At 36.5% G+C, this 25,737-nt stretch overlaps 1 protein-coding gene across 22 annotated transcripts in view; it reads right to left on the bottom strand.

Annotated features, from left to right (window-relative positions):
- ROBO2 (roundabout guidance receptor 2) overlaps positions 1-25,737 on the bottom strand; it is a 1,685,112-nt gene that overhangs the window by 149,383 nt on the left and 1,509,992 nt on the right. For all 22 annotated transcript variants that reach the window (XM_045088214.1, XM_045088211.1, XM_045088212.1 and 19 more), the window contains one exon: positions 13,390-13,528. In XM_045088214.1, the coding sequence (XP_044944149.1) occupies positions 13,390-13,528 (139 nt within the window). The remainder of the gene's footprint in view (positions 1-13,389; positions 13,529-25,737) is intronic.

The following is a 25,737-nucleotide window of genomic DNA, read 5'->3' as shown; positions in this document are numbered from 1 at the left end:
GTTTAGTAAAACATGGAAGGGTATTCCAGGTCCAAAATGAGAAATGACCCAAGCTTTCATGCAGAGAGACCTGGGGTTTGGATCCTGCTTTGCTACCCATAGGTCCTGTGACCTTGAGCACAAGGATGCTCACTGTCCCAAAGCTTCAGTTTCCTGCACTGTTATAAAGGGGATTCATACTTCAAGGTTGTTGGGAAGATTAATTATAACTGTGCAAGCACCTAGCATAAGACTAGGGGGCCCTGAAAAAAATACAGTGTTTTGGGATGCCCGGGTGACTCAGTTGGTTAAGCATCTTCCTTCAGTGGAGGTCATGATCTGGGCTTTCCACTCAGTGAGGACTTTCCTTCTCCCTCGACTTCATGCTCTCTCTCGCTCTCAAATAAACAAATAAAATCTTTAAAAAAATATATAATGTTTGTTATTACTTTAATATAATTTCCTTTGGTGCCCTGGGTGGACTGGTCAGTTAAGCCTCTGATGATCTCAGCTCAGGTCTTGATCTCAGGGTTTTGAGTTCAAGCCCCACATTGGGCTCCATGCTAGGCATGGAACCTACGTAAAAGAAATGAATAATATAATATAATGTAATGTAATATAACATAATATAATATAATATATTTTCTTTAATGATGAATTATTTTAGGGGCGCCTGGCTGGTTCAGTCAGTGGGATATGCAACACTTGATCTTAAAGTTGTGAGTTTGGGCCCTCCCTATGTTGGGTGTACTTAAAAATATTACTTAAAAATAAAATCTTTAAAAAAAATAGATTATTTAAGCATAGCAGTTTAGAGAGCAGACTTTAGGGCTAGTGTGCCTGGATGGGTTCAAATCCCTCTCTACCACTTGAATTTACCCCTCAGATTCTTCCTATGGTAACATAAGATTGATATGAAGCACGTTTCATGAGGAAACTGAGGATTAAATGATTTCTCTGCGTGTAAAGCATTTGAAAAATTAGCTAGCACTCCTTAAATCAATTTTAAGACCCTCATTTTTCCTATTTTAACAACTGTGACATTAGGAAAAATTTTCCATAGATAACATATATTGGATCTGGCAATTTTTTCTCCCTAACTCAGAGAAAAAGTACTGCTGGATCTTGCAAACAATTCCAGCCTGATTTCAGTGACATAAGATATTATTATGTGATTGCAAATAGTTGGGTTAAACAAATCTTTTGACTTCCATATTTATTAAAGACAACATCTGTCATCCAAGTTATAAGCCTTAGTATTAGCGTTATCTTCTCTTTTCTCATGAATCCTGATGTATAATCCCTCTTTTTTTAAAAAAAAAAAAAAGGCTTTTCTTTGAACTTCCAGTTGCATTAATATCCATATTTGTATGTTTATAGGAAATAACCCACTGGAGTCCCCTAACTACCTTTTAAACAACTTCCCCCCAGGTATTCTCTACTCCGAACTCCAAGCATTCTCTACTCCAAACTCTCCTACATAAAATATGGGAATCGGTTTTTTAAACATAGAGACAAAGATACCTTTCTATTGAATGTGCTTCAGTGAAGCCCCGTTTCACAGTGTGTTCAGTATAAACACTTTATTTGGAATTAGAGGCTTTCATAATAAAGCCTCAACTAACCTTGTTGGCCTTAAGTGCCACTCCACTCCACTTCAGGCAAAATGAACCACTAATTGTTGGCTTATACTTTCCACCACCAAAGGTTTTTCATCCTGCTTCCATAGTGCTTGGAATAGTCCATTGTGCTGGAATATTCTTTGCAGCTCCACTTAGGAAAATTCTGTTTGCCTTTTCCGACCCATCTCTAATGTCACATGGGACTAAAGCAGATTTGCTTTTCTGAAACCCTAAAGAGTCATGTGTATTATACTTTTTACATAGTTTGCCTTATTTAATAGTTAATGCTGTACATATCTTCTACCCTCTACTAAAATCCTTTAGAACTAACTCATCTTTTTAGAAATCTGTTGCACTAAGAACACTAAAAAATTCAATGCATATATATAATTATTTTTGAATTTTTGAAATCTAATATTTTATTAGTGTACATTAGAGATTTTTTTATTATTCCTTTGACAGAATTAACATTTTGCTATAAATTATGCTCATAGTAAGGATAATATATTTTCTTTATCTCTCTCTATAGAATTTGTCATAAAGGTTCTATTATTTGTGGTAAAATGTTGAACAAAACTCTTAGAAAATGTAGATTAATGGATGAAATACTTATCTGACATATATGTATAATATATATTATACATTTTTTGTAACAAGTGCCATTTTTATATGGATTGCAGTAATGCATAATACTTAAATAACTATCCTTTATAAAGGCTCCAAACACCTAAATATTTGATGAAATTAGTTGAAAGGTATTATAGTAACTTTTATAATTGTGACGGTCACAATCATTGTAAGAATGAGTGGCAAAATTTCTGCACTGAGATCTTGTCACAGGTCTACCCCATAGATTTATATCATGAATCACCTTCCCAGAAGAGACTTCTAGTAATTTAATTTCTTGACAAAGATCCATTGTGTCTCAATAACAGCACCCAACCCCCTCCACTACCAAACGTGACCTCTGGGAATGAAACTCCAATGAGTTGATATTATGCACAAACTAAATTTCTCCAATAATTGATTCTACTCTGTGGAGTTGGGTCTACTCTTACAAAGCTTTGAAAGTAGTTGAGTTTTGTCTCTTTTCCTTGACAACTGTATCTCCTTTACATACTAATAAAAATATAACTCTCATCCATCATGCTATTTTAATACTAGGCCTCAAGTTATTCTTTGTGGGTTTTTTTTTCTTTCCCTTTCAATTCATACCAATTGTTTTGAATAACTGGATTAAGCAGCAACTTATCCCAAAGGACCATTATAAGAAATAATAATAATTATGACAATAATTATGGTGATGATAATAGCCCCACACTTTAGGAAATATAAAGTCTAGATCTCAGTCCTGTCAACCAATTCACAACTGTCCATAGAATGGCTGACAATCAAATACTATCAGGAAAATATAGAATAATGCTCTTTTGGTAAATTCAACCACTGTTTGAGTACCATTAGGCAGTGCAGATGAAAAGATGAATTAAACTACATGCTCTAGGAAAGTCCATAGTTCTAGATTTATATACTTAAATGGTTTAATTCTCACTGCAAGTAACTCTTTAGCTTCTTTTGTGTTCTCAGAGACTTCATTTTTATTTTCAGATACAGTGTTAAGAAGAGCACAAGAATAGAGGTGCCTGGGTTCCCCATTGGATGGGCATCTGACTCTCAGTTTCTGATCAGTCATGGTCTAGCAGCTGTGGTGTTGGGGTCTTAGGGTCTCAGTGTCTTGCCCCACACTGGGCTTCCCCCTCAGTGTGGGGTCTGCTTGTCCCTCTCTCTCCCCCTTCTGTCCCTTCCCTTGCTTGTGCTTGCACTCACATACACACACTCTCTCTCTTTCACTAAAATAAAGAAAGAAAGAAAATCAAAAGAGAAACACAAGAATATATTGAGCTAAAATATTCTGTGATAATAAAGACAGAATTATTTTAAATTGTGTTTCAGTGGGCAGTGGGAAGTAAAGATAATTTTTAAAATCATGCATACTTATTTGATATGATATATATTACTGATAAGTGCCATTATGATAAAGGTTATAAAATCATGTAGATGTACTTCATTACACCGATATATTTTGTGACCACCTGATAGGCAAACGTTTCTTTTTTTTTTTTTTTTTTTTAAAGATTTTATTTATTTATTTATTTGACAGAGAGAGAGAGATCACAAGTAGGCGGAGAGTCAGGCAGAGAGAGAGAGAGAGAAGCAGGCTCCCGCTGAGCAAAGAGCCCGATGCGGGGCTCGATCCCAGGACCCTGAGATCATGACCTGAGCCGAAGGCAGCGGCTTAATCCACTGAGCCACCCAGGCGCCCCTAGGCAAACGTTTCTTAAGCTGCCTTTTCCTAATATTTAATCCTAAATGGAGAATGGAAAAAAGATTGTTTCCACCCAGCACCTCTAGTTAGTGGTCAAGAGTGTGGGCTTTGGAGCCAGACATCCTAGATCCCTTACTAGGTGACTGACTTTGTCATGTTATCCTCTTTGTGTCCCATTTTTCAACTTGTAATATGGGAATAACAATAGCATTTTTTAAAAAAGATTTTATTTATTTCTTAGAGAGATGGAGAGAGACCAGGAGTAGGCAGAGCAGCAGACAGAGGGAGAGGAGAAGCAGGCTCCCCTGCTGACCAGGGAGCCCAATGTGGTGCTCGATCCCAGGACCCGGTGATCATGACCTGATCTGAAGGCAGGCGCTTAACCTACTGAGCCACCCAGGCGCCCCAACAATAGCATTTATATCATAAGGCTGCTGTAAGAATAAATATATTAATGTAAAATGCCTAGCATAGGTCTTGTATAGAGTAAGCACAATGTAAATATAATGTATTAATATTATATTTATAGAAAAGGAAAATGCAATAAAAAACAAGTCTTTTGAACTGATACTAGAATTTTCCTACAAAAACCTAAATAGGTTTTTAGGATCAAAGGTACTTAGGATCAAAGGTGATTTTGAATGAAAAAATATGTCTATATATATATATTTACATATATAAATATATATAAAATATATAAATATTTATATAACATATATAAATATATAAATATTTATATAACACATATGAATATTTATATATATAATATGCCTATATATATATACATATATATATATGACAGGATATGTGCAAAATATAAAAAGTAGTTGTCAGCAATATATGGGCAGATGGATACTTTTATTTTCCTCTTTAGGCCCATCCATTTTAAATTTCTGGCTTTTTTTCCTCCTATAAAAATGTGTTATCATACTTGTTAAAATGCTCTGAGTTATTGCCATTCACAGAATCAAACCACTTCAGAATTTAAAGGCGTAGAAACCATCCTATCCAACTTACACATTTTGCAGATACGGACTCTGATACTCAAGATATTATGTAAATTACTTAAAACAGCGTGATGCATTTTGGCAGAGCTGGGATAAGATTGCTAATTTCCTAAATTCAACTTCACCTTGTAGGCCCCCATTGCAATGACAACTGATGAAGAAGTATAACAACAGCAAAAGTCTATCAGAAGTATATCTTAAGGACACCTGGGTGGCTCAATGGGTTAAGCCACTGCCTTCAGCTCAGGTCATGATCTCGGGGTCCTGGGATCGAGTCCCGCATCGGTTTCTCTGCTCAGCAGGGAGCCTGCTTCCCTCTCTCTCTCTCTCTCTGCCTGCCTCTCTGCCTGTCAAATAAATAAATAAATAAAATCTTAAAAAAACATGTATCTTAAGAAAAACCCCCAAGGGATTTGAAATCATCAAAGGGATTCTAAACACAAACTGTCATGTGAAGGCAAGAATTTGTGTTAACATGGTCAGTTAAAGAACTTTCCCCTTTTTATATTTTGTTTACAGTTAAGGTAAGAATCTAGGGACTAGAAACTGTGTCTCCAACAGTGAATATATATATATTGAACATCCAATATACCCACCCGTGGCTTGATACAGTGACTATATCTTGGTAAGTCTTTGACTTGTCCTATAATTTGGGCTATGGAAAAACATTGCTGGAACCCTGATGCCTGTCTAGTGAATTCTTGAATGTGCTTCACTTTGATGGATGGAACAAACCTGCTGCAGCTCCCGTGTTCGACAACACCCATGTGCCAATGACAGGTGGCCCTCAGGCAGACTCTTTTGCTCTGCAGACTGGCACCTGGTCTTGGCTCTGCCTCGACACAGCACAAGAGCTGCCAGTTAACGGACATCTTTGACTTCAAGGCATTTCATATTCCAAGTGTGTCCCAGCTTGTTAGTTGACCACTGGCCAGAACCCAAATTGGATGCCAGTTCCTGCATTGTTCCCGAGCGGAGATTCTCAACAGATGGGCCAGTGTGGTCACAGGATGGGGCAACTTGTACTCCTCAACCTAAGCGGCAATTAGTTTTGTGTTAACAGCAACTATTAGCACCTATTTGATGAAAACACAGAAAAAGGACCATTTTGGCATCCCTCTGAAAGTTGCTAATTAATCCTGTTTGTAAACAAAATCTATATCTTCAACTTCCAACAAAGTAACTTTGACCTGGTCCAAATTTAACTTTTTCAAAACACTAAGAGAATTTATGTGTGGCTTATGAAATTGGTCTAAAAATTACCCTTAACATTAATGCTATATTAATCCCATAAAGTTATTCATAATAGAGTGTTTCTGATTATCTAAAATTTTATCTAAATATAAAATTTACAAGTGGCTCAAGTACATAAACAATTAATAATCACATAATTATGAAGCCCATTAGTTTAAAATACATATTTTAGGGGCATCTGGATGGCTCAGTGGCAGAGGCTTAAGCCTCTGCCTTCAGCTCAGGTCATGATCTCAATGTCCTGGGTTCGAGTCCCACATCTGGGTCTCTTCTCAGCAAGGAGCATGCTTCCTCCTCTCTCTCTGCCTGCCTCTCTACTTATTTGAGATCTCTCTCCCTGTGTCAAATAAATAAAATCTTTTTAAAAATACATATTTTGTGCTGGACATATTCTAAATCAAGTCCTGGCCATAATATGTATTAAGTGTGACTTTGGAAGAAAATTATTTAAGCTTCTACCTCCATATCCCTCAAATGGGGAGTTGTATTTTTCTAGAACACTATTGAAAATAACGTAATTAACATGCAGAAGTGTGTGACAAATAGCATGTTCTTCAAAACTACTTGCTTTTATTGTTTCAATAGTCTTCTTACAAAAGTGATGGTTTTCCTATTATGAGCTGACAAATGATAGAGTATAATGTGTGAAATTTGAAAGTCCTAACCAAGATATCTTTTTGAACTGAGGCGATGATGAAATATCTGGGCCGTGCACAATCTTCCAGAGGTAGAAAAATTGGAGGTAACTCTCGGGCTAGGAAAACTGGCTAGCCAAATATATAAATAAATCCATATGATTTTGAAAACAAAAGTGACATTTATTGAATCAAAGGGATTTTATGTGTTTCTATAAAAATTGGCCAAAGAAGGAGTGTCCTAGAAATTGAATACTCAATATTTTTCACCTTCACTATATTTCCCTTATAGTTTTTATATAAGTAAGAAATGCCAGCAATCAGCTGGATTTATAAAACTGGAGCACTTGTTACGTCTATCTGTGGTACAGTATTTACAGTGCTTTGAATAGTTATCATTTTAATAACCCTTTGAGTTAGAATGGATGGCATAATTATTCACTCTGTACGAACGAATCAAAGTGTAGGTTAGTCATTAGTCCCACTGCATTGCTGGTCCATTTCTTCAGGATGTAAAACACAGAGTTTAAATACCTTCTTCAAGGTCACACTCCTAGTTAGTGGTAGAGAAATATGTCAAACACCATTTCCAGAACATGGGAGTATAACTAAACAGATAAATGATTGAACAGTGTCAGAACAAGCCTAAAGTCTAACATCTCTGGTAATGGTCTCAACATTCTTCTTGCTATTGGTAGCTATTTTAAAAGACCTCCCTTTAAAAGACCTAATTGTACATGTAGTTCTAATTTTTTCTCTAGACAGAACGGCTAAGGCATCTGGATCGCTGAAAAATCATAGAATATTCGTTTATACTTTTTTTTTTAATATTTCTAAACCTTAGGAACAAATCCACTTTTCAGATGTCATGTATCATGTGTTATATACATTGCTTTTCTCCAGCTCTCAGTTCTTCTCCTTCTTTTTTAAAAAAATTAATTGACCAATCTCGGCCAGCCTACCTAATCAGCGTGGTTATTTATCAGGAGCCCAAATTACCACATGTCCTTGAAGCACACACTGTATGTGAAGAAGGCCCATCTCCTCAGCAGCGAGGCTGAGCACCTGTTCAGCATCTCTCCATCCCAGAAGCACATGCTCTAAACAATGGAGCTTCAAAACAATTAATATAAGAACATTTTCCAGGGCTAAGTGAAAAGAGCCACTTAGTGTAAAAATGTTACAAAGAAAAAAAAAAGGAATTATAAGTGATTCTATTCAGTTTCTTTTCTTAAGGATTCATGTATTTATGTGAATCTCACATTTCACGGAACTAAGAACTCTAAAAAATCTCTCTTAAAATAGACTCGCACTTTAGAAAAAGGAATTTGTCAGTGGCTTCAAGAAAATTGATAGAATTTTGCACCATATATCTTGCAATTCTTAGTCTCAAGTCCCTTTTCTATTTTTATGAAATATTCATGAATTATATCCACTATGTGCAAGCCATCAACCGCATTTAAAATTTGCAGGCATACATAAGAATGTAAATGGCATATTTTATTTCCTTTTTGCTCTGACAAGCTATTATGAACATTCCTTTCTGTACTCTAGATCTTTATTAAGAAAGTTAGTGTCACTTTAGAATTGGTTTAGAAAATAAATAAAAATGAAATAGAAAAAATCATGGCGCTAGCTATACGGTGATACAACAAAATTATATGAATGATGAAGTACGTTAAATCTCCTATTTGCAATTCTTTAAAAGACTGCCAATAATTAACTGAAATACAATCTGTACTGACAGGCCCAGATAAGAAATTGCAATTAGATTCATTGCACTACTCCTTAACTAATTTCTGAGAAGGGATATTTTTATTCTCCTCACTACTATTCAATTGAACAGAATACTGTTCAATTATACTGTTCAGAATACTATTCAATACTGTTGGTGTATTTCAATTTAATTTTTATTTGTTTCATTGTAAATTGATTATATTGTTTCTTTCATATTAATACATGGTATTTTTCATATAGCTTCAGGATATATATGTATATTATATATATATATGTATTTTTATTTTGATATAACAAATATGCACTATCCATGTAGTAAGATGAAGCATAGCCTAAGATGAAACATTGTCTTAGTATTATAAATACTAGCAACTTTTATCATATGAAACACTTTGTGGAAAGATGTGAGGAAGGCACGAGTCATCAAAAGAGTATTAATTAGCAAAAAGCTCTAGGTTTGCCTGAGAAAAAAAATGTGGTACCCAAAGAAGAGACTAGGATTACTTTAGTCCTGACTTTCTTTAATGTATTGTGTATGTAAATACTTTCCCACATCACCCAATCTGGTTAACAAAAAACAAACAACAAACAACAGTATATTTATCTTGATGAAAATGACTTTTTTTAAACAGACTGTCAGTGAGCATTTAAATATAGTAGGCACTTAATAAATGTAGGTGATTCTGAAAAGGGTACATTCTACCACTTAAATTACACTTAAACAAAACAAAACAAAACAAAACCCTGTTTTTAAAAAAATAATCATTATAAATAATAAAATCTTTCCCCTCTTTCCCCTTACCTCCCCATCTTATTCCGTCTACCTATTTCATTTTCATATTGGTATGTAAAATTCTCGTCCATAATAGAGGAGTCGATTTTCACTTATTTGAGCACACGTATATGGAGCCCCTCTGAAAAAGATACTGATACTTGACATAGTTACAGATCAAAGCAATGACTTCTTTTTTCTCCTTAAAACTTACAGTTGTGAAACAGTAGCATCTTCAGAAGTTTCAGCAAACAATTAACATTTTGACAGGAGCATGTAATAAGGTAAATGCTCCTTCCCAATTTGTTTCTTTGTTATATGGAAAATAGCCAAATAGACAACTTTTCCCTGGTTGGGCATTAGGGTTATTGCTGGCCTTAGGAACTGCTACTTTTCCCACCTCACCAAAACACTCATCTAATCAAAAAAATGTCTTTAATACAACTCGCCAAGGGTACATTTTAATTTTATTAAAGATAGTTACTGAGAAAGGTCAGGAGTTTAAAGGCTAAATCAAAGAAGGAGCTATATGAGTACTACTAAAAAAAATATTTTCACAGTAAAGATAAAAAAATATGCACTTAATTCATCTCTGGTTACTGAAAGTTTGGCACAGATATCTTCTCCTGTGTCGAAGGTTTAAATAGCTATCACAGCATCTCATAAATTTAAACTTGAACTGAAAAGCTTTTCTTGTCTCCAAAAGAAAAATAGTCACATATTACTTACATAGTAATTACAGGCTATGCAGCTGCCCTACAAAGCTTTACTATAAATGTGTTAAGCATGAACCACTACACAAACCTTATTCAAATTGCATTAAATGTTAAGCCAAGGAAATGTCATCCTCCACACCACTTCACACAATTGCCTACACAAGAACAATGGCCATCTCCCTAGTCGGAGACTTAAATAATGTAATAGAATCAATGTTGTTGATTTAGGCTACGGTTGGTTAAAAGTCATTACTGTTATTCCTCACCAAGTAAAGAGGTCTATTTCCCCCTCATTATGCATAAGTGAAGCTTATGCTAATGAATACAAATCTAAGAATGAATAAGCTTCTTTGAAATACCATTTAAAGATTGAAAATTCAAGAAAGAGGACATGGCTTCTATCGTGACAAAAATATTGACCTCAATTTCTATACTGCACTGATCCTCACTTTAAGCCTTTCTAACGGAAAATTTAAAGCTTATGCAGCATTTCCATTTGCTTAATACTTTAAAAACATTTAGCTGGTCACACAAAGCACAGTCGTAATATCATGCCAGTAATAGAAAAATAAAGAGGCCAGAAACCTATGACAATGTTTTAAGGAAAGTTAATGGAGGTAAGATTTCTCAAAATTTCAACCTTGTCTTAAGAGTCCTTTCTATCATCTGTTCTAAACATGTAATATTCATACTCTTCCTTTGTTTTTCTCATTTGCAATCTGAAGCAAATGAACTTCATAAGATCGGAGAATATTGTAGCAATTAGAGGTGTGAGACTTATGATCTGATGCCTAAAGAAATCTGGGAACAAATCAAACTGGGCTTGATTAAGTTTTATTTTACCTTAATTCAAAGACATAGACCCATTAAAATGCAACACACTTGTTCAACTTCCCATGTCTGAAACATTTGTGTACTGGATCTTGTTTAATGATTAAAAATGGCAGAATCATGACGGATGTTCTAGGGATATCATGTAACCCCTGATATGATGTGACAAAAGGGCAATCTCTGTGGCTTTCTTCCCTAAAACTCCACAAATCCAATCTAATTGTGAGAAAATACGAAACAAATTCAAGTTTGGGGAATGTTCTGTAGGCTACCTGGCCAGTACCCCGTAAGACTGTCAAGGTCATAAAAACAATGAAAGATTGAGGACCTGTCATACTAGACTAAGGAAACATGAAAAGTAAATGCAATATTCTATAAAATCCCAACTAAATACCCTAGATTGGATCCTGGAGCAGAAGGAAGCCATTAATGGAAAACCTGGTGAAATCAAAAGAATGTATAAACTTAAATCATTACACATTAGTGTTTGTTCATTAAGAATGGCAAATGTTTCATCATAATGTAAGATGTTAACAAGAGGGGAAACTGAGTATTAGGTATATAGGAATTCTCTGTACTATCTTTGTAATTTTTCTGCAAAGCCAAAAATATTCCAAATTAAGGTTGATTGTTTTTAAATAAATGGACAAAGCTGGGGTGCCTGGGGGACTCAGTAGGCTAAGCATCTGCCTTCTGCTCAGGTTATGATCCCCAGGTCCTGGGATGGAGCCAGCACCTGGCTCCCTGCTCAGCAGGGAGTCTGCTTCTACCGCTCTCTCTGCTGCTCCCCCTGGTCCTGCTCTCTCTCTCTGTGTCTCTCAAATAATTAAATAAAATCTTTTAAAAAATTGACAAGGCTTTTTACTCCCAGTAATTTGAAACTAACCTGCACCTATACTATGCCAAATTTTACTATATAATTCATCTCTCAAATTCATATCAATATTTAAAAATTACACATTAAGTGCTCTCAAACTCGAGGATAATTATTAACTATACATAGAGGATAGATGCTAATAATGCCACTCCATAAACTCTTCATGCTTTTTAACCTGTTTCTCCACTGAGAGGACTTGAGGAATCTCACATTCACGAATTCCCACAACACTCCTTCAAAACAAGGTGTCTAACAGCAAAGTGACAAAGGAAGCAGAGAGATGACTTTCCCCATTATTTAATCTGAAAAACTAACCAAATTAAAAGTTTCACTTGTTTTATTCCTATAGCAAAGAATGTCTCACTTTCTAATATTTAGTCCATTTCAGACCAGTGTTTTTGATGATACAATTTTAGAAAATACAGTATCAGAGGCTTAGTGATAAATAAGCCAAGGTTTTTTGAATGAAGGGATACATTCAGTTAAGTACCCATAGCAGTTGCTGGTGAGAGCAGAAAAAAGGTTCCTGATGTCTGTGAAAGCATGTTTAATTTCAGTCAGTTGAATGAAACCTAATTTCTTTTTTTTAGAAAAAAATCACAAAAAACACAGGATGTGAAATTTTATGCAGATGACGATTGTAGTAGGAGTGATGGCTATGGTTTCAGAAGGTAAGTCTAGGGGGAAGACAAAGCAAATCTTAAATCCCAGGGTCCTGGGGTAGAGAGCCCCATGTAGGGCTCCCTGCTCAGCGGGAAGCCTGTTTCTGCCCCTCCCCCTGCTCATGCTCTGTGTGTGTGTGTTTGTGTGTGTGTGTGTGTGTGTGTGTATTAAATAAATAAATAAAATCTTAAAAAAAATAAAGGTAGACTTGCTCATTAGAAAAAACACTTGAAAACACTTGAATGACTCATTTGGTCATAAAGGGCAAGGTCTTAGAAAGATTTTAGACAACCAAAAAGTTAAATATTTTTATAAAAGGATGACAAGCAGTTTTGGACTTCCCCTAGAGAGTTGAATGGCTGGGTTTGGGGTTGGGTAATAGGAAGCATAGAAAACAGATGGAAGATCTCCATGAAGAGATGGAGACCGAGAAAGTGGCAGGCAGTCCCTAAGTGACCAATTCCCTGTGTGGATAGTGATATCAAGTATTCACTGCCTTTTCACTATTGTGTTGCACACGAAACTTCTGATTCACTCCAGAAGCTACATGCAGCAGCCTTTGCTTAGTGAGGCTCTGGACAACCAAGGAAGGCAGGCAGTAGCCAGCAGACAGAGAGGTATCACAGTAGCAGAGCAGTCACTGGAGGCAATCAGGCTAGGTAATCAAGAGTTCACCAGGAGCAGAATGGCAGACCTGGAAAGGGCCACTTCAGCATCGCTGATAGTTGGGGATAGTAGATGGAGTGGCGGATTGGGCATTTATGTGAAAATTCAATGAATGAGTGACAGTAAAAGCCTGGAGGACTTTGGCATATTATTAAACACCAGCTACGTGGCTCACATATGTAAAAACTATATGTGTGGAAATAATACACTGGGCTATAAGAGTGTTCGGTGGTACGATTGGGATGTCTTTTTCTTCCTAATTGTTCGGTGGTCATGTAACAATTTTCCACGTGTATGATGTCCTTACCTTCCTCTTGGCAAGTCGGCATCATCCTTTTTCCATCGCACAGTTGGTTGAGGATCTCCCTGGACCTGACAACGGAATTCTACAGCTTCTTCCTCCAGCACCACCTGGTTAATTGGCCTCCTGAGAAATGTGGGTCGTTCTTAGGAAGGAAAGAAGAAAAAAAAAAAAAAAAAAGCAACAATGGTAAAACAAAATGAATGTTGTGCATGTTTTAAGTACATTATAGAAAAAACAGAACTCTGAATCTCGAATGTGTCTTGATTAGACCTTATGAATCCAATGTAATTGAATAAAATAAAATATTTTGGAATACAGAGATAGCTCTGGTTTATATGAAACACCATACAGTCTTTTGGAAAATATTAAATTGATTTTTCAATGAATTCCTGAGCCAAATTATGTAAATCCTGTCATAAAAAATCTGAACACTGAATTCCACAGAAAGAAGGAAAGAGATAAAAAATGATCACTTGAATCTATCACAATGGCTGAATGAGAAAGTTAAGAGTTGAAACCAATGGAAAATATCGAAAAGGAAACTAATCTTAATTCTCCATCAAGAATGCTAGCATTAACCAGAGTTAAAATAAAGACTTAAAAAAAAAAAAAAAGAATGTTAGAGAAGACAAACAAAAACATTGTGCTCTCACATATCAGTGTTATCTAAGTTTTCCCAGATAGGCTATCATTTCACAAGGACCCCAAATATCCATGAATGTTTTCACTTCATGTAAAAAAAATCTCTCTCCCTGATTTTTTTCTTAAATAAATAAGCTGTCAATCTGACTTTTTCTCGTCAAAAACACTGATATTAATAATTATTTTAAACTATTTAAAATCATATATAGTTTTCTGGGACCATTCCAATTATCTTCTTAGTGTTCCAGATTTTTTCTTTACCTAACTTTTATGTTTATTTTTCTAGTAGTCTGTTTTCATTCTCCTCCCCTTTATTTTTTTTTTGTTGTTGTTACTTTGCACCTATCCTCCTTACTCTGCATTTCAGTACCCCTCTACATAAGGCTAGGAAAACAATCAATCCCTGTCCATAAAAATATTACCACCTAACAGAAATATAAAACACAGTCGCTTTATGGATTTCTAAGCACTGTAAGTTCTTACCTAGTTTCTTCCCTTTCTGACAATGGTCTGATACAGTAAACATTACCATTTAAGTATTTATTAGCACATGTCTCCAAATCATAGAGAGTCCAATAGTGCTACTTACTGAAGTAGAAAGAGAAGTCAGGGAAAAGAAAGATGAAATCCATTGGGAATTGACACAGTTTATCTGGCCATATGGCCGTATTTAGTCACTTAAGACTCTAGTTTCAAACCCAATTTAAAAACGTCAAACAAATGGCAACAAAACGAAAACATATTTAGCAAGGAAACTTTAAAGAAAATAAATCACTTCAAATAGCATATATTAAGAGTATAGGAAGGAAGTATATAATTTTATTGTCTAAATAAAAATCTGTATTTATAAAATAAATGCGTAAGTTGCAGGAGACATATAGTATTGCAGTAAAGTCAACAATCATTGGCATTCAGAAGGAAGACAACTCCATCTCTCCCTAGTGAAGCTGACAGTATGGATCAAAATTTTCTCTAAAAGAGCAGCCTGCATATGCTTACGTATTTGCACTCTGAGACCTCAAAATCCCAAGCTGTGAAACAGGCAAACAGAACTTTTCATGGAGTGCTTTTTTTTTTTTTTTTTTAAGATTTTATTTATTTATTTGACAAAGATCACAAGTAGGCAGAAAGGCAGAGAGCGAGAGCGAGAGAGAGAGAGAAGCAGGCTCCCCACGGAGCAGAGAGCCAGATGCGGGGCTTGATCCCAGAACCCCGGGATCATGACCTGAGCTGAAGGCAGAGGCTTTAACCTACTGAGCCACACAGGTGCCCCCATGGAGTGCTTTTTTAAACACAGAATTTAGAAATAACCCATACAAACTTGGAAGGAAAAAAAAGTTTGCTCCTAAAGACTTTAGGTAGTCAGAATCAATTAGCAGCTAGAGCCCCCTCCCTCAAAGACAGCAGAATAAATCTGCATGTTGGATGGAATGATTTACTATCATCCTTTTTTTAAAAAAGACTTTATTTGTTTATTTGGAAGAAAGAGAGGACAGCATGAGTTGGGGAGGAGCAGAGGGAAAGAGACAGGCAGACTCCGCACTGAGCATGGAGACTGTCTTGGGACTCCATTCCACAACCCCAAGATCACGACCTGAGACCAAATCAAGAGTCGGTTCCTCAACTGACTGAGTCACTCAGGTGCCCCGATTTAGCATGATCCTTTTGAACCCTGGACACTCTATGCTCCAAAAAACTATTTTAGCAGTGGCTGGTTGATATTGAGCCGTTGTTTGTGGTGGCAAATGGGCAACAGGGTAAGTAGAGTATCCTTGTGTGAACGCTTGGAATGCTAACAGCACAAGTGAATCATGAGCACAGAAAGCAGGATTAACTTTTTCTTTCCCATCACTTAGGAACGTTCATCCAATTCATCTAAAAGCTGCAATGACCAAGGTTAAAAGAGAGCTAAGCCACTGTTAATATGGCTTGAGATTGAGAAATCATCTGTCAGTAGACTCTTCCTGCCCACTCTGACTCTAATGGGTGTGTTGGGCTGCAACCTAGTATATGTAGAGAAGTCATTTTCCTTATCTGCTCTTTCATTTAGCACATGTTAACACAGCTTTTCCTATGGCAGACTTTGAGCTTGGTTGCTGGTGAAGAGCTTGGTTTCTTTTTCATCAGGGAGATGAAGCTAGTTAGACAGACGAAGCTAGTTAGGGAATGGTGAGACCATGAAGGGTCTTATAGGCCATGTCAAGGAATATGAGTTCTGCCCTGGGAGTGCAAGAGAGCTGCTGAAGGGTTTTAAATAAAGAAGCAACGTTTTTAATAACATGCGGAAAAGACTGTGTCAGCAGGTCTGTGGAAGAACTGGAAGAGAAACATGAAGTAGTGAATTAGGTCAAATGGTTTTTGTAAGAAATTATTTCAGCTTTTTTTTTTTTAAGATTTTATTTTTATTTATTTGTCAGAGAGAGAGCGAGTGAGAGTGAGCACAGGCAGACAGAGTGGAAGGCAGAGTCAGAGGGAGAAGCAGGCTCCCTGTGGAGCAGGAGCCCGATGTGGGACTCGATCCCAGGACGCTGGGATCATGACCTGAGCCGAAGGCAGCTGCTTAACCAACTGAGCCACCCAGGCGTCCCTTATTTCAGCTTTTGACTGATAGAGTGGTTCTATGGATATGGAAAAGGGGACGGAATGAAGAGACAACAGAACTGAGTGATCAGTCAGATGTGAAGGTTGAAGAAGAAAAGTCTAGAAAGATTCTCATTTCTATTTAGCAAATTGGAACAAATTGGCAGGTGGAGTATGGTTATAGGGTGTGTGTGTGTGTGTGTGTACGTGGATCCTTTCATCACAAAAAAAAAAAAGGTAGATAGGAGAAAAATGAACACCTTATCCTTATGCCACTGTGGTCAGGTTTCTGGGGCACCTGGGTGGCTTAGTCGTTAAGCTCCTGCCTTTGGCTCAGGTCATGATCCCAGGGTCCTAGGACCAAGTCCCACATTGGGCTCCCTGCTCAGCAAGAAGCCTGCTTCTCCCTCTCTCATTCCACTCCCCCTGTTTGTGTTCCTTCTCCTTCTGTGTCTCTGTCAAGTAAATAAATCTAAAAAAAAAAAAAAAAAAGAAGTTAAAGGAGCCTGCTTACATATTAGAAGGGAAAAAGAAAAAAATATGATTACATCTGTAGATATTGAAAAGCTCTTGGATTTAAAAAATGAATAAAAAGGAATCAAAACTTCTTAAGCATGGGGAAGATATTTTATCAGAAATCAAATGCAAAACTTTTTAAAAATAATATGCTAAAAACATGCTTACTAAAATCAGAAATAAGATGGACATGGCAACATTAATGATCAATAAGAAAAAGAAAGAAAATGTGAATATTGGAGAAAAGAATAATTTTGATAATTGATAACTGCAACAAAAAAAGAAGAACTACATAGGATCATTGTAGCAACACTGGGAGTATTGGAAAATGAGTGCTTTTAAGAAAAATTGTGGCAGATTCATATGTTGCTAAACTAGTAGGTCATTGGAATGATAAAGTTATCCCTCTCTCTCTGTCATCTATGTAACACAGAAAATTTCCATGACATGATACTAACTACGAATTAATTTCTATAACAGTATGTGAGACTAGTTCCATTAAAACACACATGGATATTTTTCAGGCCAAATTTTTGTATGCTTCCTTTAAGATGCTACTTGTCACAAAATTGCAACATATGAATGTAATTAATCCAAAGGGCAAACTTTACATTAGATTTGTTACAATACCAGAGTTATTAAAGGCAAAGTTGTTTCTTCATCCTTGGGACACTGTCAGGATCCTTGAGGGTTTTTTGGCTATCCTATGTGTTCTAAGCCCCACTGTTTTGTATGGGGACACGTGGAAGCACCTAATTTATAATTTCAAGAAGAAGGAAGATACAGGATCCCCTGCTGCTGTTCTGATGAACTCAGCAGGGGTGGCCAACTTCGCAATGAACTTGCACTATTTCCTTCTGCCCTCAAGCAGAGTCTAGTTGCCTAGCAACTAGATAACCATAGGGGAGTATGTGGTATAGAATTTTTGGAAGCCTAACATTGGCTCATGAGGGAAAATGTAATTCAACTGATGGGGGAAAAAAAAAGACAATGCAAAGAATAAGCCAGATAAAAGTCATTTGCACATATAGGGCACATCAAGTTGGGTTTCATACTTGAGTATCTTCAGTTGTACCTTTCAACAAAGTGACATAGACATTTACTAATACATTAGAGTCTGGTCACAACTTTTAAAGTATTATTCTGGGAATTTCCACAGCACCCATTATAGTAATTATCTCTAAATTGTATTATTCATTATTCCAATTGTTTTCTGCTAATTATACTAAATTCACCTTCTACCTCAATTTTAACTGCCTACAAAAAACAGTATGTTAAAAACTGTAGGTTTGCCTACATTTATTTAAATGGAAATATGTTTTTTTATAAGAATTATTTTCCAGTTTCCTTAACTAGACTTTATTTCCAGAACATATGAGAACTAGAAATATGAATATTAAAGACCAAAGAAGTTGTCCAGGTAGAAAGCATATTTTTGAAGGCTTTGCCACTGCAGTGACCACTGTTATCATGAACCAAACATAAAGCCATGCCCCTTTCAGACACTATTTGCAAAAATTACAAGGAAATGTCTTGGGGTTTGCTGTTTTGTGTCAAAATCATCTGCAAATAAATGCAAAGTTATAAGCGTTAGAAAGTAAGTTGATAAGTAATCATATTCAGTACTCATTAATGCCCACGAAGGAAGTTTTGCACAATTAAATATAGGTGAAAACATCTTGAACTACTAAATCATGAGCAAACTTAATTTTGAGGCATGTAAAATAAGGTCACTGATTTTTCCACGTTACCACCTTATGTCTGATCACATACTGAAAATCAGGGGGAGAAATCTCAAGGGCTGTTTTCTGACTGCTTATCAATTAGATCAGAGTCCCTCTGAATGGCCTGATCCCTAATTATATAGCCATTGAATGATCGGAGGCAATGTCTTTGCCAATGCAATTAACATTTTTTTTTAATGTGAAATTAACTGGATTTGAATCACCTGTATAACTTGCTTACAGGGTTAATCTCTCTTGAGACGTTAGTGTTGTTTGGCAGTGTGGTACCATGTAAAGTACAGCTTTCAAGTAGTCAGGTCAATTTAATCTCAAATTGGAATTCTGGAAAATCCAACTCTGTAGGACTGTAATAACATCAAATGCCAAGTCTCACTATGGTCGTGTCAATAATGTTCTGAAAACAAAATGTTCGCTTTCATACAAAATACGGTAAGTCTGAAATGTGGTTGCATAATCTCTCTTAAGTTTCTTATTTACATGGGACAATGAAGGAAATTAAATCCCCAGTGAACAAATTTCCGTTTTCAACTGCCGGCAGTCCTTGACTCGGGTGATAAAATTGGCAATGGCTGTGTCATGACAGCTATTACTGGGATCATCTTAACAATGTTAAAAAAAAACTTTGTTTGACATTACAAAAGTGGTGTTGCAGCAGTAATCATGTAGGTAGAGTCCTTTAAGTCCCATACGACCACAGCTATGCAATAAAAGGACAGTAAAGCTGACCAGTGCTTGTAAACCTTATCTTTAACTTCAGCTGACTCAGAAGCACTCGCCACCTTATGGTGTCTATTAAAATGGGAAGTCAGATGGCTAGCCTTAGTATGTCTCTTTTTATTTAATTGGGCAGGCATGAGGGGATGGGGTTATGATAGCCACTGAATGTGAATCACTGTGCCCTTCAAAACAGACCAGATGATAATGATCAGTCTGTCTGAATGTGATTAAATAAATCCTGGGTGCATTAATTTATTTTCTTGCCAAGAATTTTGTTTGTCTGAGAGAAATCATCCTGTGAAGCAAAGACAAACATAGGTAAATGTTTTCGGAGGAGGAAATGCTTCACTCACCATAGTTTCATGCTCTTGCTGATAATGTAATGCAACAGGTCCACCAAAAGCACGGCATACGGCTACTCATTTTATTACTTTACTAAACACTTAAATAGGGCCTGGCACATACGAGGTGCTCAGTAGAATTTTGTTGAATGAGAGAATGAACAAGAAATATTATGCTGTTCTAACGTTTGCAAGTAAACAATATTTAAAAGAACTATATTGCTCTCAATAATTATCTTAATTTTAATGATGCCTTATATTTGGAATTCTTACATGAAGGTCACAGGTTATCCATAAAACTTAGACATTTCCTAAGGTTTGGTACCAAGATATCTTCTCACACAGCTTTGTCTCCCAGTATCTCAACTATACTCAGGCCACCACTGCCTATAATCTTTCCTCTAATAACTGGAAATCAACATCACCAGCTCCATCCTCTGTATTCATCTCCAGTGAAATGGCTACTTCTCAATTTGATTACCCTACCCTGAAAGCCATCAACTGACACAGAGATTCCAATAGTCTTTTTGGTGAACAGCAGTTAAATATGAATGAACAACAATAGATCACTGGCCATTTGAAGAAAGCCTCCAGTGTTAAAGATACAGTAATGTAGGAAAGGGGGGAGGGAGTAAGTCAGAAGAAATAAAAGCAGGAAGCATCACAAGAAAATTATATTTGAAAAAAGGATTAGTAAGATCCTAAGATGCAAAAGAATTTAACCTATCCATGAAACAAGAATAGAATATAATAAATAAGGAAGAATGAAAGAAAAAAAAAAAAGACCTGGAGGTTTAACATCAAATTAACAAATACATGATTTGAATAAAAAAGATGTGAGAGTATAACTCCCTTAATTAATTTAAATTACAATTGCTCATCAGCAAATAAATGAAAAAAGTGCCAAGTGAAGGCATAGTATTAAAACATTTCAGAACACTGGAATAAAGATACAGTACTAGAACCAGAAAGAGAAAAAAAGAAAGAGAGAAAACTGATCACATAGGAGTCAGAAGCTCAGTAGACTTCTCAGAGCAGCAACAGAAGCTGAATGATTTTGAAGTGGTGATTTTAATATTCTGACCAATGTTTTTTTAAACTAGAATTTTATAACCAGCCAAAGTATCAATTAAGTTTCAGAAAGAATACATGCATTTTGCCCTGAAATTTGCTCTAAGCTGTAGTCAGATAGAAGGCAGGAGAGAAACACTCTTCTGATACAGGACTTACAGAAACAAAAGCAGAGTGCAGGAAACAAAATCCAGCATGAGAGAAAAACGGAGATAAATATCCATCAGCATGAGCTTCTGGAGGAGATCTGAAGTAGCCCAGTCAGATTGGCAGGAGGTCTGAGGCCTCCAAGAAGGCTGTACAAAGGGGGACTTAATAGCTAAGTAGAATTTAGAGGACTTTAAACCTTCTGTTAGAGATTTCAAGAACTCATGACAGATGTAGATGAACACCCATAAAAGGGAAAAAAATAGGTTTATTACTAACTCAAGAACAAATAAATGCCAGAAGAGAAATGCCATCATCATAGCAAACACTAAGTTCAGTCCATATTTACATGGTTATCATAACTCAAATTCTGAATCTTAATACAACCAATGTTTCTAAAGTCAATATACGGAAGGACAGATAGACGGGAAAGTGGAGGTGAGAAGGTGGGGAAGGGGATATATGTGAGCCAAACCACCATCTTACAAATAGGAAGTCAAAATAATGCATAAAACTACAGAATAAGGACATATTTAGTAACATGGAAATAAATCTCAGAAGAAAAAAACGACACAAGCTTGTAGAAATGCTCAAAGATGAGGCCTATGTGCATGTGTATGTGTGTGTGTGTTGGAAGGAGGGGTAGGGCTAGACATTTCTGCATTTTATTTTCAGTCTATTAGAAGTATAACATATGAAATATTTTTTTCATGGATTACTTTGATAAACATTTAAAAATCACTTAAGGGACCAGGCACCTGGGTGGCTCAGTCAGTTAAGCATCTGCCTGACACTCAGGTCATGTTCTCAGGGTTCTGGGATCAAGTCAGGCTCTCTCCACTCACCAGAAAGCCAGCTTATGCCTCTCACTCTCCTCTGTGCACTCTCTCTCTCCCTCTCTCTCTCAAATAAATAAATAGAAATCTTTAAAAAATAAAAATTAAAAAATAAATAAAAAATCTTTTCAAGGGCACCTGGGTGGCTCAGTAGGTTAAGTGTCTGATTGTGGCTCGGGTCATGATTTCATGACCAGCACTCAGTGGGGAGTCTGCTTGTCACTCTGCCTCTCCACCTTCCTTATGCTCCCTCTCCTTCTCAAGTAAATAAATAAAATATTTTAAAAATAAATAAATAAAAATCATTTAAAAAATTGTTATTTTTAACTGAAACTTAAATTTTGGATAACAGATAGCCCAAACTTACCTATAATTAGAAATTTAATTATGCATCTAGTTTCTCTGACTGCAGGACATTTAGAAGTTGATTCACATATGTAAAGTGTTAGGGAGTATTCTTTATGAAGGCAACTGGAGTGTTTCTCAGATTTTAGTATCCATTAACACTGTCATGCCTAATTCTTAATTTTAGATTTGGTACTGCCCCTTAACAAAGCTGTTAACTATGGCCAACAAATATTAAAGAACTAATAGGAAAAAATGATGCATGGCGAATGGCAGAGTAGCAATTTGAAAATGAAGAATCCAAATACTTGCCAAAGGCTTTTGTATTAACCAAGATCTACTGTAACTCTTTTTTCTGTTTTCCCTTGTCATTTATAAATGAATTGTATTTTTTGAACAATTAATACTATTGGTTACTTTTTCTGTATAACATATTTTAATTTTCTGTAAAAATTTTCTGTAGCTGCAGAGAGGTTACAGTAGCCAAATTTTTTAAAGGAGAATTGCTGCTACTTGAGAATAAAATCGAGAGTCGGGGAGGGGTAAAGTGTAACCAGTTATAGGTTTATAAACCCTGGGTTGGAAATAATAATATCTAACAATGATGAAATGCAAAGAAGTTTATTAGAAAATGTGTACTGGACAGAAAAGCACCAAAATAACGTAAGGAAGTCTCCACTATTCATAGCACACTAGTTCTTTCCTCTCAGAATTGAGCAAAGTACAGAAGGGACCTTTCTCTCATGCAATCCTGGTCATGTCCTTGAATTGGACAATCACTACTATTTTTATCTTTTATTTCTAGATATGTTGTTTTCTTATCAGTAATGGAAATTTTTGAGTTTTTTTTCTCCAACTTCATATTGTACTTAGAACCCCTTGGGTTAGTTTGACTAGTTTACACCATTAGATAAACGTTCTCAGCTTCTTAAATCAATTCTTCCAGAGGTACGGACACTAGACAAATTCAATCTTTTTGGTTTAGAGCTATTTTCAAGATAATTTAGAAGTTCCACTGTAAGTCCCACCATATTTAAGGATCTCCTGTAGTTCTTGTCCCACCATTAGGGAATATAGGGTGAATATTTCATAACACAGTCACGTTCTGGTAAGGCTGATTGCTTGGGTAATGATATTAAACTCTTTCAATTTCCTTCTGAAGGCAGTATGAACTGTTATAATGCAACATTTTTCTGTTCCAAAGCTTGTGGGCAGTTACAGAAAAATAGTAATGAGTGTTTCTTTAAATAGAACAGCTGCACTTGTGGGTTTTCAATGCTAATGTTCAGCGACCACTAATTTCATATCTTACCAGGCAAAACTGTATTTTATTCATTATGGAGCGAAACACATTTTGAGACTCTTAAGGCTGACTGCATGAAATTTAAGGGCAAACTGATACTTGTCTGAGCTCTGCAGGACAGAAATTTACGTGCATACTTTGAACAATTTTATTTTTACTACTCAATTCCTTTAATGAACTATGGGATTTCTCTGGGTTCTGTCATTTGGGACTTCAAGCTGCTTAGTATCCATAAGGAATATTACCAGAGATTACTCGGTACTTAGAGTGATTGGAAAGAGAGGATTGCACTCAAGTCCATATTCAGAAAGCACATCTTAACACTCTAAATGTGATGGAAATCATAATATGGCTCTTTGGCGTCGTGGCACTCCCGTTACACCACGGGATGGCACTTCTCAAACTGCAAAAGAAATTTCTTTCAGAAAGCGTGCAGGATTCTGAAGCTACCCTCAAACATGTTCGGGAGTCAGGACCAGCAATAAAATCTTTCCATAATTCATAAACCCAGAAGATTATTTTGCCGGCACAAAAATTTATTTAAAAATCACACTTATTTGTTGTGTTAAAAAAAATCACAAAATATGGGGCGCCTGGGTGGCTCAACTGGTTGGGCATCTCACTCTTGGTTTCTGCTCAGCTCATGATCTCAGGGCCATGGGATTGAGCCCGGTGTTGGGCTCCACACGCAGCAGGGAGTCTGCTGGTCTGTTGGAGATTCTCTCTTCCTCTGCCCATCCCCCTGCTCACATTCTCATGCTCACTGTCTCAAAAGTAAGTAAGTAAATAAATAAATCTTTTTAAAAAAATCACATATCAACAATAGTTAAATCTTTCAAAACAGAGATAGATAAACATATGTATGTGTGTGTATATATATGTATATATATGTGTGTGTGTGTGTTTGTGTGTATTCCTACATAGACTTAAATGGGACTTCAATGACTTCTAAAGGAATGTTTCATTTTCCAATATCGTTAGGAAATGTTAAGATTTTCCTAATTTTCTGTCACTTCATTTCTCTTTCAGTTTTCCACAGCTGCCCTATAATCTTTTCTTTTTTTGTTTACTCTGCTATTTTTGTAATCCTCTGTTCTCTCCTTCCTAGTGCTTTCTCCACAATTCCTCTGATACAGATCTAATCAAGATATGTGTGTGTGTGTGGGGGGTGGGTTGGTTGTTTTTCTGACGGAGGTACCGCGCCCAGTCTGGAGCACAAAGTGGGGCTTCATCTCCTCCCATCAAGACTGGAGCTGATACCAACCAGTTGCCACTGAAGCACCTCCACGTGTAATCGAGTTTAGTTCATTAATCATGTTATTCCAATAGAGTCCCTGGGTTCTTAAATCTAAAGAAACATGAATATAATAGCCATGAACTAGGGAAGCTGAAGGGACTCCATTTTACAATGTTTCCATCTCTGCTGTTTTTCTGGGAGGCCCCATTTACTCATATTCCATATGTTCCAAAAGAAGCTCTGTTCCCACTTCAAGGGGGTAGCAAGAAAGTTAATCATTCTGAGTTTTTGTCTTAGATCCCAAACACCTGTTAACACCTAAGAAAACCTGATCCCAAAATGTCCCAGGAGGTTAGCTTCAAACTAAGCATAACTGATGCTGGCATCAATATCCCTACTCTCGGTAATTTATGGAGTAACACCTATTGTTCACCCAGTACTTGCCCGTGATTGACCCTACTCTGGACTCCTGGAGGAACACATACTCCAGACTCTTTTCTTTTCTTTTTTTTTTTAAAGATTTTATTTATTCATTTGACAGAGATCACAAGTAGACAGAGAGGCAGGCAGAGAGAGGGGTGTCGGGGGGCAGGCTCCCTGCTGAGCAGAGAACCTGTTGCAGGGCTCGATCCCAGGACCCTGGGATCATGACCTCAGCCAAAGGCAGAGGCTTAACCCACTGAGCCACCCAGGCGCCCCTACCCCAGACTCTTTTCTAATATTTACCCCTAGCTATAAGCAACAACAGAACTCATTCTTCTTTCCGAGTCTCCCAGACATTTTGTCTGCTCTTCTGTCTGTCACTTACACTATACAATAAACTCTATTTTCACTTTCTCTGGCTCACGTTGGATTTCTATCCTGAGTGAAG

The sequence above is a fragment of the Mustela putorius genome, unplaced genomic scaffold, assembly GCF_011764305.1.
Source record: "Mustela putorius furo isolate JIRA1106 unplaced genomic scaffold, ASM1176430v1.1 tig00003834_pilon_pilon_pilon, whole genome shotgun sequence".
Classification (NCBI taxonomy): Eukaryota; Metazoa; Chordata; class Mammalia; order Carnivora; family Mustelidae; genus Mustela; species Mustela putorius.
This window is presented reverse-complemented; position numbering and strand designations above follow the sequence as displayed.